Source organism: Lycorma delicatula, chromosome 13, assembly GCF_047948215.1.
Source record: "Lycorma delicatula isolate Av1 chromosome 13, ASM4794821v1, whole genome shotgun sequence".
NCBI lineage: Eukaryota > Metazoa > Arthropoda > Insecta > Hemiptera > Fulgoridae > Lycorma > Lycorma delicatula.
The window spans coordinates 4316126-4337510 of NC_134467.1; the positions used below are offsets into that span (position 1 = coordinate 4316126).

At 33.0% G+C, this 21385-nt stretch overlaps 1 protein-coding gene across 5 annotated transcripts in view; it reads left to right on the plus strand.

The window, feature by feature from the left end:
• LOC142333658 (uncharacterized) overlaps positions 1-21385 on the plus strand; it is a 46359-nt gene that overhangs the window by 14512 nt on the left and 10462 nt on the right. For 4 of the 5 annotated variants that reach the window (XM_075381042.1, XM_075381043.1, XM_075381044.1 and 1 more), the window contains 2 exons: positions 638-769; positions 3099-3257. In XM_075381042.1, the coding sequence (XP_075237157.1) occupies positions 638-769; positions 3099-3257 (291 nt within the window). Of the gene's footprint in view, positions 1-637; positions 770-3098; positions 3258-5689; positions 6055-21385 lie in introns of those variants that run through there. The other variant, XM_075381046.1, reaches the window with a different exon arrangement.

Sequence of the window (21385 nt, forward strand, 5' to 3'; positions counted from 1 at the left end):
AAATAACTTCATCTTACAAGGAAGGACCTTATTGCACACGTCTGTCTGAATTGCTAAACTATTTGAAAAATCTTCCCACCAATTATTTATGTACATTTTGATCGGAATGCAGGTAAATTGTACCTTTTTTTATAATTAGTATTATTTAAAAATTCATCAACAGAGGAATGCTGTTTCTGTAAAAGAAAATTTTTTAATTGTATTTTAAATAAGTTGGTGGAAGGACCAAATAGTTCAAAATACAATTAAAAAATTTTCTTTCATCGAAACAACATTCCTCTGTTAATGAATTTTTAAATAATAATTGCATAAACGCACAATTTATCTGCATTTTGATTAACATGTATATAAATATATGCTCAAAATAATTTTCAGTAGCGCCCTCTGAATTGTGAATTATCTTTTTGTGATCTTTTATGTTTATATATTTACCTTTTTAACATTATTTCATGTGTTTTATGTGAACAATTGATATAAACTTTAATCACATTTATTTTTATCTTGTAATTTATTTTATAATGATATGATCTATGTAATGGTATTATTAACTTCCATTCAGAACAAAAAAATATTGTTTATTGAATGAATATTGGTAGTTTTCACATTTTGTAAGGTTTTTTATTATATTGTTTTTAAGGAATCTGAGATATCTTTGAATGAAGAAGTTTCATTACAGCTTAATTTAAATATGAAAACCGATGAACTTCAAATAAATGATAAGTATTTACATACGGTGAAGGCAGAAGAGATAGGATTTTATCCGGATTATGTAAGTATTAGTTATTGGATATTGTAATAAACATTATTTATCTCTTGCTAATTTCATTATTGTGTATGTATGTATGTATATTTTGCGATTTCAGTTAATTCTGTTATAAAAAAAATTGTTTTTAATTCTATTTAGTTCTGTTTAATTAACATAGACCTATTAGCGTGTGTGTGAATGATAAGTCAATGAGTGAAGTTAGAATGATGTTTTGAAACTAAGTTGTTGAAAGGGTTCATACTTAATATGTTTTGGGTGATTTGTTTTTAATAGTATTTGCTTTTCATATTTCAATTCTCAGGTATACGATTTAAAATCGACTTGATACAGATTAAACACATTTGTAACATAAAATTTTATCTATGAAATGAAAATGAAATAAAATATAATTCTGTATTTGCATTAGGAAAACTTACATACTTACATATTTTTAGAAAATATATTTGATGCAAGCACCCTGTGTATCTGTAATGCTTAAGTAATCATATTGAGAGTCACCTGATGCAAAATGTTGTCGGTGACTCAGTCTCTTATTCTGAATCTTCTCCTTCAATTATCAATAGTGTAAGAGTTTGATTTATAAACTCCAATCCTTTAAATAACCAAAGGAAAAAATTGCAACTATACAAATCTGGGAAACAAGGAAGCCACTATCCCTTGCTCACAGTAACAAAGCTGTAGCCTTGCATGAATGTGTGCTATTGAATTGTTTCATGTGCAACAGATTGTTTCTTCATCTTGTTAGAAGAAGCCATAATTTTTTCCACAATCTGTTAACTAAGAGATCAAGAGTAGAATTCTTTGATAATTGTATGGAACACTTTTGTACTTACAGTAAAAAAAAATTGGTCCTCCTTCTATATGATTACCAGAACTGTACACTGATTTCTCATACTAATATGTACACTCAAACGCATGGTGAGGATTTTCATTCACTACCCTAGATAAATGAAACTGTGCCCCATCTGACAAAAAGCACAATATCTGGTCTATCTGTCGATGAATAATGTTTTTGAGAAACCTGTTTGCATTAATTAAGATTTTAAAGCAAGATGTGTATTTTACACGGCTTTATTATGAAAACCAATTACAAATTTTTCGGACCAACAGAAATTCTTTGAATATTGGCTGTGACTTCTGGATTCGTAACAGAAGGTTGTCTACTTCGTTCTGCAATTTTAAATCAACACCTTTGTATGCCACTTTTTAACCGAATTGTTTAAGCTACTCTTTGCTGGGATATTGGCATTCAGAAATTTTTCACAAATATCAGATGTGTTCCTTGAAAGGATTCCAGAATGCTGATTAGCTTCCACTATAGTAACGCATTCCTTGATCCATCATGGCTATTTTTCTTTAGAAAAACAACTCGAGGAATGAAACTTTCTGCGTTGATCCCTGATTAGTTTAGACCTGACATCAGTATAGAGTAACATACAACCAATAATAGTGCTAGTAGAAGCATTGTTAAAGGTGACACACAAATAACTACAGTTGAAGCTTACGCAATTTGGTTTTTATTTGGTCACCCAAGCATGTGAAACATCAGATATATCATAAACCTTTTAAAAAGATTTAAAATTTAAAGAAGGATGTATGTTACTCCTTGGTCTGATTGTTAAAAATAGGAACTTTCATAATCTTTTTTAACAACATATTGTTTATATTATTATTTATAATATAAAATTATATTATTATAATTTTATAATATAAATATTGTTTGCTTAGTTTGATCATATATATGTATATGTACTATAATTTACAAGGTGTCCAGACTAAAAGTATCCAAAAGTGCTGTTTACAATAAGAGAACCAGTTAATATAATTTAATTTTTTTTTTAATAAACGCAGCAACTCTCCATGTTTTAATGTAGGCCAGTCAACTTCAGTGTATGCACATTTTATAGCTCGGCAGACGTCTAGATGATAATTTAACTCTTGTCAGGTGTTTAGGTGCATCTGTGGCATTATTAGACAAATACCTTCAACAATTTTTTTGTTTTAAATCATATAATCTCAAATTATCTGGGTGGTCATGCAGTTGGGCCTCCTCGTGTGATCCAACATCCGGGAAAGCATTGTTCAGGAACATGATAACATCTCAGTAAAAGTGTAGTGGAACACCATCTTGTTGGAAACTGAATCCCGCAGAAATCTGAGGAACAGCAAAGTTCTCAAGCATGTTGATGCATGTTCTATGCATGCCCTGTAACAGTGTGCTTCGTGAAAAAAAAATACAATGCCATTTTTGTTCCGTCATAACCAGACATTGGACTTTTGGTGTTTCCCTTTCATTTTCGATTGTAATTATTAGTTATTTCTAATTTTACAGGTTACTATCGATAAAGGATTGATCAAGGGAAGTACTAAGAATTGTGTTACTTATAAGAGATGCATAAATAACTCTGTACATGATGGAATTATAAAAGAAAAATCCAGTGAATGTAAGCATGCATATGGTGATGCAACGATAGAAGATTTAGTCGATAGTGTAAGTAGTGAAAATGTTTTACCTGCTCAGAAAGGAAATAAACAAAAGTCTCTTATTCATGTTAATGATTTAACAACACATATTACACATAACAAACAGAAAAGTTTTATTTGTAATCTTTGTCAGAAGTCTTTTAGTCGAAATTATAGTTTAAAATTACATTTAAATATTCATACTAATGAGAAACATTATGTTTGTAACTTTTGTCAAAAGTCATTTAATCAACAAAACAATTTAAAGGTACACATTAATACTCATACGAAAGAGAAAAATTATGTTTGTAATGTCTGCCAAAAGGTTTTTTATCATTCTAATAATTTAAAGAGACATCTTAATATTCACACAGATGAGAAAAATAATGTTTGTAGTTTTTGTCAGAAGTCTTTTAATGATAATGCTGCTTTAAAATTTCACTTAAATATTCATACGAAAGAGAAAAAATATGTATGCAACTTCTGCTTAAGGAATTTTTATCATTATTCTAATTTAAAGAGACATCTTAATATTCATACAAATGAGAAAAATTATGTTTGTAGTTTTTGTCAGAAGTCTTTTAATGATAATGCTGCTTTAAAATTTCACTTAAATATTCATACGAAAGAGAAAAAATATGTATGCAACTTCTGCTTAAGGAATTTTTATCATAATTCTAATTTAAAGAGACATCTTAATATTCATACAAATGAGAAAAATTATGTTTGTAATTTTTGCCAGAAGTCGTTTAATTATAATTATTCTTTAAATGCACATTTAAATATTCATACAAAAGAGAAAACTTATGTTTGTAACTTCTGCCAAAAGGTTTTTTATCGTCGTTTTAATTTAAAGAAGCATATTAATTTACACACCAAAGAGAAAAATTGTTTATAATGTTTATCAGAGTTAATGTTTAACGAGAGTTATACTTTAAAGACATTTTAATATCCATATTACAGAATTGTTATGACCTTTAAAAATCTTATATTAAAGAAAAAAATTAAAACATTCTTTCAGTGTGTGCATAATTTATAACAAGTATAACAAAATTTATCTAATGTTTATAATTTAACATTACATTTTTTCTCATTTCTGTATATGTTACAACTTAAGGCAGGTAAGTTTTTACCTTGCATGCCCCAAACACACGATTTTTAAAAAATTATTTTAAAAAAAGCTAATAAAAATGCAATTTTATATATGCAATATATATATATATATATATATATTGAGTAAAAAATAAATTATTAAATTTTATAATTGCTGCAGAAGCAAAACTGATCAGTCGAGGTATCGCAGAATGTGGTGGTCAATGGTGTAAGGGATAATAATTATTGAAGGAATTATCTTAAATAAGTCTAACATTTTTCTAATAGGTAAACATCCGTGCTTAATGAGCACAGATGTTTACTTTTATTTAGATCTATACAGTCTAATACATCAAAATAAAAGTAAAATAGAGCGGTAAGGTTTTTTTTTTTTAAGTGGTTGTACATCTCTCATGTTATTTATAAGGATAGGTAGATATGAACAGTCTGCAGAAGTATTTTACTTTGTTGCTATTTACTTTATTTTATGATAGAAAATTATAATATATTATAAAATTTTTGTCATAGATCTCTGACGTATGTACGACATAACCTTTTTTCAGTCAAAATTGTTGTTGTCAAAGATATCTCTCTATTATTTAATTATATAGACAAGAGTTGAGTACTCTACAAAAATACATTTGATTGCTATTTAGTTCATTTTACATTAGGATAATGTGGTAATAACAGTTTACTTGAAAACAGTCTGTGTTCAATAAGTTCACTTATAATAGAAATATTGTACAATAGTATATTTATTCATTCTAAATACATGTGTTTATCATATCTCTTTAATCGCTCTTATTTTCTATATCTTCAATTTTGGTATTTTTCTTAACTTTGTTTTTGTTTTCTGTTTTGTAAAATATCACAAGTTGTTTCACTATTTTATCTTTATTCATACTTTTAATATGACGTATTTACGTAGTTTTCTTAGTGTTGTTATCCTTTCAGTTTTATTGTTAATATCTCATTGCTTCTTAATTTATATTCTTTATTTACTGTAATCAACCCTAAAATCTTCCTCAAAATTTTTCTTTATTTCTTTTACAAGCCGACTTTTATTTTTTGTAAATGTTCTTTAGAATGTGCCTATATTGTTTCCAGTTTAACCACATAATGTCTTATTTTGACATGATGGATAATGTTTTTTTATTATATGTATTTTGCATCTGATAAGCTCTTTCCTTTACAGATTCTCCAACTTCTTTCTTTTCAAAGGAAATTTATAATCTAACTTTACCCTCTACAACCTTTAATGGTTTTATCTGTATTTTTATTGTCTCTGTCTTCTGAAAGAATTGAAATATTTGCTCTAAGCCATTTCTGTATTATATTGTAATCTCACTTAATTCTGTTTTGTTGTAGCGTTTGATTTTTAAAAATGCATAATAAAATGAGCGAGTTCTACCATTCAGACAGTTAATAAATCATTAATCAAGTTAATAAATAACAATAGAATAAACACCAACATATTTACATTATTTTGTAAAAATTTAATTTGAAATGTTTGTTAATGTAATTGCGAGCATAATTAATAAACAAAGGGAAAACACAGCAGTAGTTAAAAAAAATTATCTGAAACGAGAAATACACTTTAATGTTAAGTTTATTTGTATTTTTGTCAAACAGCTGATTTATAAATGTTTTAGTATCCATAATTTATCAGAATTGTATACCTAATCCTATTAAAGAAAAATATTTAGTGTTATGATTTTTTATTTTATTTTGTGTAACCTTTAGAAATTGATCTTGCAATATTAAGTGTTTTATGAATTATTCATATTTTTAAAATTTATTAAATATAGTTCATAAGAAACATTAGTAACTGACAAAAGAAGTAATTTTTTATACTTAATGTATTTACTACTTTTAACTATTTCACGTTTTTATTTAAATAATTAGTATGAGCTTTAAATAAATTTATTTTTATTTCTTAAAATTTGTTTTTATATTTATTTGTTTATGTAATGTATTATTATATTCTAGTCAGAATTAATTATTTATCTATTGATTTAACTACAGCAAAAAGAAATTTAAAATATCTACAATATGCCGTTAAATAAAGAAAAATTAGAATTATTATAAAACATTGTAAAATAAATATTAAGATGGCTTAAAGTGACTGAGAAAGAATTATGCTTCATATGTGTAAGTTGTATTCAAGTAAAAATGCTGTTTGATTGAAGGATTTACATTTATAAAAGAATAATTAACTGTTTATGAGGACTGGATTCGTCATTATGAGACTTCTTTTTTTTGTGGTCTCACAAACAGTAATTATGCAGTCAACTTTTGACAAAAAATAACTATATGGAAAACAATTCTCTTTTCAAAATATTAAATATTTTCTTTGGAAGAACTTCTTTAACAAATCAATGATACCTTCTTTAATACGTTTAACACCAAGCAATTTTGTTAATAAAATTTATCTTAAAAAGATTAGGGAACCTCTTAAGTATACATTAAATACATTCGATGTTGTTAAAAAATTTAATGCATCTATAAATTTCATACCGTTTGAATGTGTTGAAATCTTGGTCTTTGTATAAAATATAATATTTTTATACATTCTGTTTCTAAATATTAATTACAAAAAAAAAAAAAAAAAGTCAAACATAATATTTGGCATATGGTAATGAAAACATGACTTTACTTAGTAATAATGCAAAATTTTCAGGAATGCTAATTCCTTTTTTTAAAGGATATATAAACTTATACATAATACTAAGAAACACTGTTCATTAATAAATACGGCAATTTTTTTTTTTGTCTTCAGTCATTTGACTGATTTGATGCAGCTCTCCAAGATTCCCTATCTAGTGCTAGTCGTTTCATTTCAGTATACCCTCTACATCCTACATCCCCAACAATTTGTTTTACATATTCCAAACGTGGCCTGCCTACACGATTTTTACTTGTCTTCCTGTCTTTCCACCTGTCTTTCCAATATTAAAGCGACTATTCCAGGATGCCTTAGTATGTGGCCTATAAGTCTGTCTCTTCTTTTAACTATATTTTTCCAAATGCTTCTTTCTTCATCTATTTGCCGCAATACCTCTTCATTTGTTACTTTATCCACCCGTCTGATTTTTAACATTCTCCTATAGCACCACATTTCAAAAGCTTCTAATCTTTTCTTCTCAGATACTCCGATCGTCCAAGTTTCACTTCCATATAAAGCGACACTCCAAACATACACTTTCAAAAATCTTTTCCTGACATTTAAATTAATTTTTGATGTAAACAAATTATATTTCTTACTGAAGGCCCGTTTAGCTTGTGCTATTCAGCATTTTATATCGCTCCTGCTTCGTCCATCTTTAGTAATTCTACTTCCCAAATAACAAAATTCTTCTACCTCCATAATCTTTTCTCCTCCTATTTTCACATTCAGCAGTCCATCTTTGTTATTTCTACTACATTTCATTACTTTTGTTTTGTTCTTGTTTATTTTCATGTGATAGTTCTTGCGTAGGACTTCATCTATGCTGTTCATTGTTTGTTCTAAATCCTTTTAACTCTCGGCTAGAATTACTATATCATCAGCGAATCGTTGCATCTTTATCTTTTCACCTTGTACTGTTACTCCGAATCTAAATTGTTCTTTAACATCATTAACTGCTAGTTCCATGTAAAGATTAAAAAGTAACGGAGATAGGGAACATTCTTGTCAGACTCCCTTTCTTATTACGGCGTCTTTCTTATGTTCTTCCATTGTTACTGTTGCTGTTTGGTTCCTGTACATGTTAGCAATTGTTCTTCTATCTCTGTATTTGAACCCTAATTTTTTTAAAATGCTGAACATTTTATTCCAGTCTACGTTATCGAATGCCTTTTCTAGGTTTATAAACGCCAAGTATGTTGGTTTGTTTTACTTTAATCTTCCTTCTACTATTAATCTGAGGCCTAAAATTGCTTCCCTTGTCCCTATACTTTTCCTGAAACCAAATTGGTCTTCTCCTAACACTTCCTCCACTCTCCTCTCAATTCTTCTGTATAGAATTCTAGTTGAGATTTTTTATGCATGACTAGTTAAACTAATTGTTCTGTATTCTTCACATTTATCTGCCCCTGCTTTCTTTGGTATCATTACTATAACACTTTTTTTGAAGTCTGACGGAACTTTCCCTTTTTTGTAAATATTACACACCAGTTTGTATGATCTCTCAATCGCTTCCTCACCTGCACTGCGCAGTAATTTTACAGGTATTCCGTCTATTCCAGGAGCCTTTCTGCCATTTAAATCTTTTAATGCTCTCTTAAATTCAGATCTCAGTATTGTTTCTCCCATTTCATCCTCCTCAACTTCCTCTATAACACCATTTTCTAATTCATTTCCTCCGTATAACTCTTCAATATATTCCACCCATCTATCGACTTTACCTTTCGTATTATATATTGGTGTACCATCTTTGTTTAACACATTATTAGATTTTAATTTATGTACCGCAAAATTTTCCTTAACTTTCCTGTATGCTCCATCTATTTTACCAATGTTCATTTCTCTTTCCACTTCTGCACACTTTTCTTTAATCCACTGTTCTTTCGTCAGTTTGCACTTCCTGTTTATAGCATTTCTTAATTGCCGATAGTTCCTTTTACTTTCTTCATCACTAGCATTCTTATATTTTCTACGTTCATCCATCAGCTGCAATATATTGTCTGAAACCCAAGGTTTTCTACCAGTTCTCTTTATTCCGCCTAAGTTTGCTTCTGCTGATTTAAGAATATCCTTTTTAACATTCTCCCATTCTTCTTCTACATTTTCTACCTTATCTTTTTTACTCAGACCTCTTGCGATGTCCTCCTCAAAAATCTTCTTTACCTATTCTTCCTCAAGCTTCTCTAAATTCCACCGATTCATCTGACACCTTTTCTTCAGGTTTTTAAACCCCAATCTACATTTCATTATCACCAAATTATGGTCGCTATCAATGTCTGCTCCAGGGTAAATTTTGCAGTCAACGAGTTGATTTCTAAATCTTTGCTTAACCATGATATAATCTATCTGATACCTTGCAGTATCGCCTGGCTTTTTCCAAGTGTATATTCTTCTATTATGATTTTTAAATTGGTTGTTGGCAATTACTAAATTATACTTCGTGCAAAACTCTATAAGTCGGTCCCCTCTTTCATTCCTTTTGCCCAGCCCGTATTCACCCACTATATTTCCTTCCTTGCCTTTTCCAATGCTTGCATTCCAATCTCCAACTATTATTAAATTTTCATCTTCTTTTACGTGTTTAATTGCTTCATCAATCTCTTCGTATACACACTCTACCTCATCATCATCATGGGCGCTTGTAGGCATATAGACGTTAACAATCGTTGTCGGTTTAGGTTTTGATTTTATCCTTATTACAATGATTCTATCGCTATGCGTCTTGAAATACTCCACTCTCCTCCCTATCTTCTTGTTCATCACGAAACCTACTCCTGCCTGCCCATTATTTGACGCCGAGTTAATTACTCTAAAGTCCCCTGCCCAAAAGTCGCCTTCCTCTTCCCACCGAACCTCATTAATTCCTACTATATCCACCTTTACCCTATCCATTTCCCTTTTTAAATTTTCTACCCTAAAAACCTTTTTTAAGCTTCTAACATTCCACGCTTCGACTCGTAGAATGTTATTTTTTACTTTTCTGGTGACCCCTTCCTTAGCAGTCCCCACCCGGAGATCCGAACGGGGGACTATTTTACCTCCGGAATATTTTACCAAGGAAGGCGCCTCCATTATTGTTAAGTGAAAATGCAGAGAGCCACATTCTCTTGGGGAAAAAAAAACAGCTGTAGTTTTCCATTGCTTTCAGCTGCGCAGTACTCAGAGGACTGAGTGATGTCGATATGGCCGTTTAAGTCATTGTGATGCCCCTAACAACTACTGAAAGAGCTGCTGCCCTCTTTCAGGAATCATTCCTTAGTCTGGCTCTCAACAGATACCTCTCCGATATGGTTGCACCTTCGGTCCAGCTACTCTGTATCCCTGAGCACTCAAGCCCCCTCACCAATGGCAAGGTCTCATGATTCATAGAGGAGGACGGCAATTTAGCGGTATAAAAATTAAACTATTTTATTGCACTAAATATTGCTTCGGAGACTGGATTTACAGTCAGTTAGAAATAGAAGATAGCCCCAATCAGGAATTATACATAACATGAAATTTTACCTAACACCTCATAGAAACGAAATGGACATATGTACAAAAACTTTCCTTGTAATGCAAAATAAAATAATTGTTAAATAACAAAAAACCCGACTATTAATTGTACACATCTACCTAGAATAATTATGAGAAACGAACAAAAAATAGCAAACAAGTTTTTCTTTCTTTTCTTACAGTCGTTTTTTCAGAATACAGTAAGTTAGTCAGCGATATGAAATTTGATATTACTTCTACCTTGGAGACCATTAAATTAACCGTCTCATATAGCCTACGTCCAGAAATCTGTCTATGCAGATAATGTAATATAAAACCGATAAAAAAAATTACAAAAGAACTGCAATAACATATTCTTCAATTAAAGTTTAAACTTTAAATTAAACAAAAATCCACTGAAGGAATAAATTAATATTTTATTAAAATCGCAATGGAATGTCAAGATTTACTGAACGATCTCCTAAATATTAATATAAAAAGTTTCCAATGATGTGAAACTGAAATATTAAATAAAGATTGCAAAAAGTCATAAGAAGTTATTATTGAAAAAGCGCCTTTACTATTTGCAATAAAAAAAATGATTTAACTTTTCTTTGTAATTTTAGGGTTGTAAAAAAGACTAGCACAATCATGCGGTTAATGAAGGTAAAAGTGGCAAGTTCTTCACAAAAAGTCTAAAAGTCTGCCATGGATTCGAAAACTTTCCGGGTGCTTGTCCCTTATTTTCAACAAAATTTTAAAATAGAAATAATGAAAAACAATTCAGATTTGTAATACATTTAATTTAATTATTACTATTTGGTTTGTGCAGATGCAAAAATCAAACAAAATTTATTGCCATGAAGTAAATAATTTTATTAAATATAATAAATGAAAATAAAAATTGTGATTATTATTATTATTAATCGTGAAAGTAGTATTTCTATTGATTTGACTAATTTAATACTGGAAGCAAATTTGGCTCAATATCGAAAGAGATCATTAAAAAATTGGGTTTTCTTTTCATTCCCCTGAATTAAATATGACATTTTTGATCATTAACATTATGCTGTATTTAAAAAAAGAGGTATCAAAAATTGTTTTAACCCCTTTTTAAAAAAAAAAAAAAGTTCCATCTCATTTACATTAATACAGTTAAATTTTTGATCGTGAAATTAAAGTTAAAAAAAAGTTGATTTTAATTGCAGATCTAATTAACTCCTTGATTTTTGGGGTTAAAATTTTATTTATCAAAGTAATTGTTTATTTTGATAAGTTACCCAGTTTGATTAAATATTATTCAAAAATGTAAAAAAAAAGGTTTTCTTAAAATAAAATAATGTAACAAGTCATCTCTATGCTGGTAATTTATCCCAGCTTAGCCTGGGATGTATAAGTAAGTTGGCCTGAGATATATTATTTAAGGAAACAAAAATCCAATCCTCTGAAAGAAAAATTAATGTTTTATTAAAGTAACCAAGAGAAATCAGATTATTACTTAAGGAACTCTTTAATATTGTTACAGGTTTTCAATGATGCGAAAGTGAGATATTAAATAAAAATTTGAAAAAGGAGCTTGTAAAAAATCCATTCTGAAATACGGCCTAAATTTATTTTTTACCTTTTAGTGCGTTTTAAGAGTGGTTTAAAATTTTTTTTACATATTTTTTATTTTCTAGTTTTTAGCCTTCGTATGTTTATACATTACAGCTGCGCTAGCCCGTAGGTTTGAGGCGAAAGATCGGATCGTACGGTGGGTGAGTGCAACCAGAACGTAGGGCTAAATGATTTAATTTCCAGATAACCAAGATTCGGTAGATCAAGCGTGTACTACATGCGTTAAAAAGTTAGCGCTCGACCTGCTGATACATACGAGGTCTTTAAATAAAGTAATGAGACCGGTAAAAAAAAAAACATTTTATTTAAAGCGTTGTGTGGCTTCCCAAGGGAACTATTTTGAAGGTGATAAGAGTTTCCCACTCTTCATAGCATAGGTGGGGACAGGAAAAGTCATACGGACTCAAGCCAAATTAATTGAGCCTCAATTAATGAGTTTTTGGCAAAGAAAAACATTCCTATAGTTCTTCAACCACTTTATTCACCTGACTTGAGTCCATGTGACGTTTCCTGTTCCGCCTTTAAAATAACATCCCAAAGGTACCGTTTTGGAACAATAGAAAATATTTAAAAAATGTAATCGATCATCTGAAGTATACTCCGGTTTCTAAGTTACAACACTGCTATGAAGAGTGGGAAACTCTTATCACCTTCAAAATAGTTCCCTTGGGAAGCCACACAACGCTTTAAATAAAATGTTTTTTTCTGAACCGGTCTCATTACTTTATTTACAGACCTCGTATGTATCAGCAGGTCGAGCGCTAACTTTTTAATGCTTGATCTACTGAATCTTGGTTATGTGGAAATTAAATCATTAAGTTTGACAAGGTGCATTGTCATGATGTAGCATCCGGTTGTCTTTGATGGCTGGTTTCATGTGGGCTATTCTTTTCCGCAGCCTTCCAAGAATTTCTCGGTAAGCATATCGATTTACAGTCTATCCTGCAGTTAAAAACTCCTTATGGACAATGCAGTTACTAACAAAGAAACAAATTAGCACGGTTTTGATTTTTGATTGCTCTTTTGGAACGTGGTGAATTTGAAGTGTTCCACACCTTGCTCTGGCATTTTGTTTCTGGGTCATATGAAAAATAGCCAAGATTCATCACCAGTATTAACATTTTTTTAGAAAACCAGGACAAGATCGCGGCACACTTCCACCCTGTTGTTTTTCTGTTCGACGGTGAGTTTTTTTTTGGGACCAATTTTGCAGAAACTTTTTTCATGTCCAATTTGTTTGTCAGAACTTGATGGACTGTGGTACGGTTCAAATTCAATTGTTCTGCGATCATTCTGACAGTTAATCGCCAGTTGCACCGTATCAAGTCTGATTCGCTCAACATTGTCATCACTTTTTGACATTAACAGTCTTCCAGAGTGTGGATTGTCCTCGGCTGAAAATGCCTTAAACCACCTAAAAACCTGGGCTTGTGACAGAATATCATCTCCGTGCACCAAGTTTCAGTAGCATTCTCACCAAGTTTAAAATATAACTTGATTGCACAACGTTGCTCATATCGGTATCACCCGTTTAAGAAACGCACAACAAAAACTTGTTTCGTGAAAAGTTTTTGTTGAAAAAGACTAAAAATAATACCTAATGTAAATCAGCTGTTCATGTAATTATATGTTAACCAGTAACTTTAGTGCTGTCACTTTGGTCGCCAAAAAAACTGGTCTCATTACTTTAATTGCGTACCGTTTGAATCGTGAAAATCGGATGAGCGGCTGCCGAGATATTACAGTGGAACCCCCTCCCAAATTTCTAAATGGCGCTCCGGGGCGCTTGAAAATATTGTCATCTGACAGGTACTACTGAGAACAGATGGGATTATCGTAGTGGGAAAGAGCTCTGAAAAAAAATTTCAGAGCGCTAGGACCAACCGTTTTCGAGATTTGCGATTTTCTTATGAAAATTCGGATCCGATTAAAAAGTATTAAAATTTCCCAAAACTTAGATATATATCATGAATTTGCGCTAGTGTTCAGTACGTTCCGGTGCTAAGCTAAGGGGGGCGCACACACAAATGGCATTTAGTAGGTAGGATTATATTTCAATTTACATAACATCAAAAACACAATAACCCGTTTAAAATCGTAGTGTGAAACAATTGGATTCACATGTTGGGACTTTTGTTTGACCAACGACTGACATGGGTAACACATTTAAAGGAACTGAATATAAAATTTTTAAAAACTAGACACGCTGAGAGTTTTATCTAAGATCAAATACGGTTGTTGTGCTTCTACTAAGCTCTGGTCTGTTCCCGCTTAGACTACGGTGCGTAGGTTATTCGTCTGCTCGATCCGCCGCAGGTGCATTTCTTTCGTTCAAGCCCGGCGGTAAGTCTACTAGTGAACTGTCGTGAGCCATCCGTTTAGACTAGAAACCAAATTTTCTGCTCTTACGTAGCTATAAAGCGCAACCAAAGCATCTGACCTTTGATGCGGTGTTCTCTAACCTGCACTTTAATCGATATCACAAACGGCAAAGATCTACTGCTTTGCTAGGCATCTGAGCTCAGCGGCTTTTCTTGCTTCTAAATACACAGTTACCTCCGGTTCTTAATGTTGCTTCATGTTATTGCCCGCCTTGGGACGGCCTTTTCTCATTATTTACTGTATAAGGCCTTAATACAACTAGCCCAACATTTAGACACGTAGTTGTCTGTTGGATGATAAGAGCGCTTTACAAGCGATCGGTGACATGTATTCCAGAGACCCTGTTGTCCGTGATATACAGTGTTATCTCTGAAATGATTTTGTGTAATACAATTGTGCACCTGGTGAGTGATGCACACAAGCGATACTATCCGGGGAGAACACCCTCATTTATAATTTACGGTGTAAATGTACCTTCACTCTGTACAGAACGGTTCATTATATAATGTGTAATTAAAAAAGATTTGCGCTTACGTTAGCCGAAAGAAATGTGCAAAGCTGCCGTGACCTGAAGGGAAGGAAAGATCGGTACGTAAGATTGTGAGTACGGCTTGAATATGACAAAAACACGACATTAAGAATCGCTTCTTTATGAAGTCTATTAAAAGTTTGCAAGAGAATAGAACGGCTAAATTTAATCATTTTTCGAGTCTTCATTGGGTAGTTACGTATAATTACAGTGAAACCTCTCTAATTCGAATCTCAAGAGACCGACATTTTTTTTCGATTTAGGGAGTTTTCTATAGACCGGTAAAATAATGAAACTCAAAAATTGGTACAGTAATCTATAATAATGTACTACAGTACTAAATTACATTAGAAAAGACAAAATGCGCATCAAAAATGAAATACTGTACAATACCTTAATTATTTCTTGCAATTTTTTTTTCTTTTTTTTTTTTTTCTTTTCTTTGCAGATTTTAAAATCAAGAGCATTTTGAAATTCCACTAAATTGACCATCTTCTACTTCCGTGAACCTTCAAAGAATGTTCGAAAGTTATTTATTGCCGATTTAAATTTTTTTTTTTTTCATTTCCCGGAAATTAATCTAAATATAAAACACAGTTTAGGTACATTATTTAAAATATTGTACCTGATTTTAATTATATTGATAAATGTTTAATATGATCTCGTAAGCAAAAAATTATTGTTATAGGATAATATTATCTTTTCTGCTAAGAACATTACTATGATTTTTATGTTAACTACTGTTTACCTTTCTTAGCTTCATTCTTTTATCTCTTGATGTGTTTCGAAACCGCTCTGTTGTCAAAACTTATTGTAATCTTACTTTTACATTTATGTTAATCTTTATACAGCGTTTCGTCAACGCCTCTCCCTATGTTTCACGTCACGCCTTATTTGGCCTTCTTGTTTGTTATTAACGGTGATACTTATCTATTTCCTGTTTTCAGTAAATTGAGTTTCTTGAAAAGGACATCCGCTTGATTGTTAATCGGTTCGTTTATTGTTACTTTTTAATTTAACGATTTTTTCTAAAACGTTCATTTTTCTTCCTTTTAACATGTGAATTAATTTCATCGATTCTTCCGTTTAATGAGGGTATCCTTTTATCAGATGCGTCGCATAATTATAATATTGTTTTAGATTTTTAAAAGATCTCATGCGTTCATTATATCTTAATTTTAATCTTCCTGTTTGTCCGATATGTGTTGCATCGCATTTAAATTTTATTTTGTATATACTGTTACTCTTGAAGTATCTTTTTATTCTATGTTGCTGTTAAAACAAATTTTTTAGGCTATTATTTGTATTTATAACCGTTTTTAAATTATAGTTACTAAAGACTTGTTTAATCGGGTAAATTTCTTTCCCGGTAACTGTTAATTTACTCCATTTAGAGATTTGTTTATCGTGTGTGTTTAATTTCATGTAATTTATTTCTATTTTTATTCATTTTTCCGTTTATTTATTTTTATACCCGTTATTTTCTGCTGTTTGAAAAATGTCTAACTCTTTATATGCTGATTTCTTTAATGGTGATTTACGTAGTCTATCTGTCTATCGTGCATCAAAAAGCCGATAATTTATAGTCCATCGAGTGATTCGAATCGTAAGCTATTATGTTATCTGTAAAGGTTTATTTTTTGTATATTTCAAAATCTAGATTATTTATTTTTTTTCTGAATTTTTATGAGCATCCACTGCTAAGGTCATTAGCCCTCGTCACAATCTTTAAAAGAAATTACTATCACCATCTGGATCGTCATATGTAAGGGTGTAAAGGGCCCTTACATTTTATTTAAAAGGACAAACTACACAAAACATTTAAGACATAAAGCCAAGGACAATCACAAACACTTACGGGGTGTAAAGGGTCCTGATATTAAAATTTGAGATAAGGTTCTCAAAAGACCATGAAATTAAAATTAAACTTATCAATACCATTTCTTTAACTACCGCTTAGAGTATCTTTTACCACAGCTTTAAACTTTCATTTTATAGACTTTTAAGAATTCCACTGGCGTGTAGAAATGCAACTATATTTTCTTCATTTCCATTATCCAGATCAGCACTAATATTATTTGTAAGACGGAACCTCTTTCTGAGGTCCTCATATATGGCACACTCTTCTATTAGATGCTTGATTGTCAGTGTTTTATTACAAACACCGCACATTGGTCTCATTTCGCCGGTTAACAAATATAAGTTTGTTAATCGCGTGTGACCGATTCTAAGTCTGGTCAAGGCGAGTCAACTTAAAGTAGCTTTTCCATTTATAAGGAGAAGTTTTTACTGAGTTTAATTTTGTATTTAAAATCCTCCATTTAGCGTTCCATTTGTTTCTTACTATGTTGGTTAGACGGTTTTTAACATCTGCCACTCTTACAGGAAATGCATCCAAGTCATCGCAGACTGTTGCCTTTCTGGCAGCTTCGTCTGCGATTTCATTACCTGTAATACCAGCATGCCCCGGAGTCCATACAAATACGCATCGCTGTCCTCGTTGTTTTAGTACGTATAAAATGGACAGGATGTTTGCAATTAGGACATCCTTAATGTTCTTGTTTCGAATTGCGACAAGTGCACTTAATGAATCGGAACATATTAGCACTCTCTCTTCGCAATAGTGTTCAGCGTAGCGAAGAGCCTGCTGAATTGCAGTGAGTTCTGCCGTGTAGACACTGGCCACATCTGGCAGTTTCCAAAAGTGGGCTTCTTCATTTACATATATCGAGCATCCAACACCATGTTCGGTTTTAGAACCGTCAGTATAAATTCTAATATGTTCTTCGTAGCTACTGACGGTTGCCAAAAATTCCTGCTGGATGATCACTGCTGGTTTCTTTTTTATTTCTCCTTCAGAGAGATCCAAACTTGTATTTACCGCTGGCAAGAGCCATGGCGGTATTTCTCTAGTAGAAATTGCCAATGTATCTGGAATGGCAATTTCATATTTATTTCTTAATTCGTGGTACCTAATTCCGGCTGGTCTGGAATAGGTAGCACGACGTTCGTATAATGCAGCCATGGGATGATTCGTAAACAATTTATTATTTATATGAGCAGGGAAAGCCCATACATTTGCTGCATATCTTAACAAGAGGATCTCTCTTCTATAATGTAGTGGCATTATTCCGGCTTCAGACATCAGACTAGCCGCCGGACTTGTGCGGAAAGCGCCTGTTGCATATCTTATTCCGCTATTATGAACTACGTCTAACTTTTTTTAATGCGACTTTCTAGCGGATGAATATACGATACATCCGTAGTCTAGTTTAGATTGAACCAATGCTTTATACAATCTCAATAATGTCTCTTTGTCTGAGCCCCAATTTAAGTTCGATAAACATTTTATAATGTTTAGGGCTCTTTTGCATCTATCACTCAAGTCCTGTATATGTAATCCCCATGTAAGGGATTTATTCAATACTAATCCTAAATATCTTATATTGTAAACGGATTATCATCAATTGTCAACGCAGGACTTTGATGAGGAATTCTCTTCCTACAAAAGTGTACACAGGACGTTTTTTTCTGGTGAGAATTGGAATCCGTTATTCTTTGCAACTTCATTGCGAGCATTGATCGCTCGTTGCAATTTGTACCTCACCATAGCAGTCTTGTTGCTGGCATACACAATTGCCAGATCATCAACATAGACGCTTTTGCTGATTTCTGCTGGAATGGCTAATATCAATTTATTGATGGCAATGGTAAACAAGGTACCGCTCAACGGCGAACCTTGTGGTATGCCATTTTCCAAATTTCTTACAGATGAATATTTGCTACTGACTCGTACTTGGAAAGTACGGTCATTCATATAGTTGTTGAGCAGTATAGGCAGTTGCCACGAATGCCCCATTCATGTATCTGGAGCATTATACCATGACGCCAGGTCATATCGAAAGCCTTCTGAATATCAAAGAAGACTCCGACACAATGTTTCCTTTTAATGAAGCTGTTATATATAACGTCCTCTAAGCTGATCATTTGATCAGTGGTAGAATGGTATTGCCGAAAACCTGCTTGATACGGTGATGTCAGGTTTTCTTTTTCCAAAACCCAGACGAGTCGATTATTAATCATTTTTTCCAGTATTTTTCCCATACCACACGTCAAAGAAATAGGACGATAGCTATTGGGGGTCTGTTAAATTTTTATATTTCTTTGGTACTGGAACAACATGAGCTTTTTTCCACTGCTGCGGGTACGTTCCATCCCGCCATATTTTATTATAAAGTTCTAGTAATCTACGCTTTGCAGTGGTACTCAGCTGCCTGATCATATTATAGTGGATTTCATCCGGACCAACAGCTGTGTTACCTGATTTTTCCAACGCTTTCGCGAATTCTTCCATTTTAAAAGGTACATTATATGAGTAATTATACTCAGTTCTGAAGTTTAGTAGACCTTCAAGTTGTTCTTTTTTAGTACGAAAATCTTCTTCGTAGTTGTCCGTTCTGCTGGCCTTTTCGAAGTGATTGGATAACAGCTCTGCAATTTCATATGGAGTGTCTTTTATTTCATCTTCATCTTGAAGGCTAGTTATGGGAGCAAAATCATTACGCCCACAAATCGCCTTCACTTTCCTCCAAACATCTGATGCAGTAGTAGTTTTGTCAATGGATGACTCGTATTGCTGCCAAGATCGTTTTTTCGAGTCTATCATAAGACGTTTTGCATATGCCCTGTATTTCTTAAAGGCAACAAGATTTCTATACTAGGACGCTTCTTAAAGGCGTTATACGCCCTTTTCTTTCTTTTTATAGCTTCACTTATTTCATCGTTCCACCATGGAACGGGTTTCTTCGTAAGTTTCCCAGATGTTTTGGGAATATATCTCGATGCCGACTCAATTATTGCATTTGTTATGGCGTCGACATCGTCTCCGATAACTCCAGTTGTTTTTGGGAGTATCGTTCTAGCTGTGAAGCTCGTCCAGTCTGCCTTTTCAAATAACCATCTTTTAGGGTTGGGATATATTTTTCTTGTAACATCAGTTACAATTTGCACCGGGAAATGATCGCTTCCATGCAGATCGTCTATGACATGGAAGCTGTACCTCGGTGCTATCGATCCGCTTATAAGTGCAAGATCTATACAGGACGTCGATCCATCTCTGGCATTGGAAAAGGTTCCTGATCCGTCGTTTAAAATAATAAGTTCTGAATTCATCAGTAACCCTTCCAGTTCTCTTCCACGGGGATCTACTCGATCCGATCCCCAAAGAGAATTATGAGCGTTAAAGTCACCCACCAGTAAAACAGGTGGGGGAAGCTCGGAAATTACTCTTGCTATGTCATCCTTATTCGAATCAAAATTCGGCAAGTATATGCTGCAAACAGTGATCTGAAGCGAACGCTTCATTCTAACGGCGACCGCTTGTAGGTATGTGTTTAGAACAACCGCTTCGGTGGTAGCTCTAGTCGATGTTAATATAGCTACTCCACCTCTAACTCTTATATTTAGCGGTTGATCTCGCCGAAATATATCGAATCCTTTTAATTTAAAATTTTCATTTCGGCGGAAATGCGTTTCTTGCAGACATATACAAATCGGGTCTACGTCATGTACCAAGCGTTGGAGCTCATGGATGTTTGAAAAACATCCATTGATGTTCCATTGTACAATCGACTCGCTAATTTTTAATTAAATTATTGTCTGGGTTTGCCTTTCGGCCATCCTTTTTTTCTTTTCTTCTCCATCCTACGAACAGCATCGTGTTCGCGGAGAAGGTCGTCGCCTGTAAGGCTTCCGGTCTCCGTATCGGAACCAACCGAAGCCGCCGACGACGACGGGCATGTATCGGCACCGGTTACAGGCGCCGATTGTGGGGCGGCAACTTGGCCGACCCCAGACACGGGGGTTGCACCGGTCACCGCCTGTGGAGGGGGGGACACTCGTCCCCCCTGTGAAATTTTTTGTGGCCTCTGAGGCTTAGAGGCCACTTCAGTTACAGGAGGCTTGGGAGCCTCCATAACAGTCTCTGTAGGTATTACCTTTTCTTGTCATCAAGAATCTCACTGAGACGGACTTGGCATTCTGCTTTGGCGTCCGTTTTCTTCAGAACAAGAGCAACTTTCGATGTTTTATCTTCGGGAGGAGGCTGTACTAATATCTTTGGCTTTATAGGATCTTTACTGTTGAAAGGTTTCATTTTATTGTCAATAATTCTTTCAATCATATTAGCCAAGGTCGGAGCAAGTTTATTGATGAGTTGACCTTCATCGACAGCAACTGGAGCAGGAACAGGAACGGCAGCCGCAGCCTGAGCGTAAGTTGTTGCTCTAGGCTTACGGGCGTTAACTATCTTCTTTGCATCGAAGTAGCTGACCTTTTGCAGGGTTTTTACTTCCTGCACAGCTACTTCATCTTTGTAGACAGGACAATTCCTTGATCT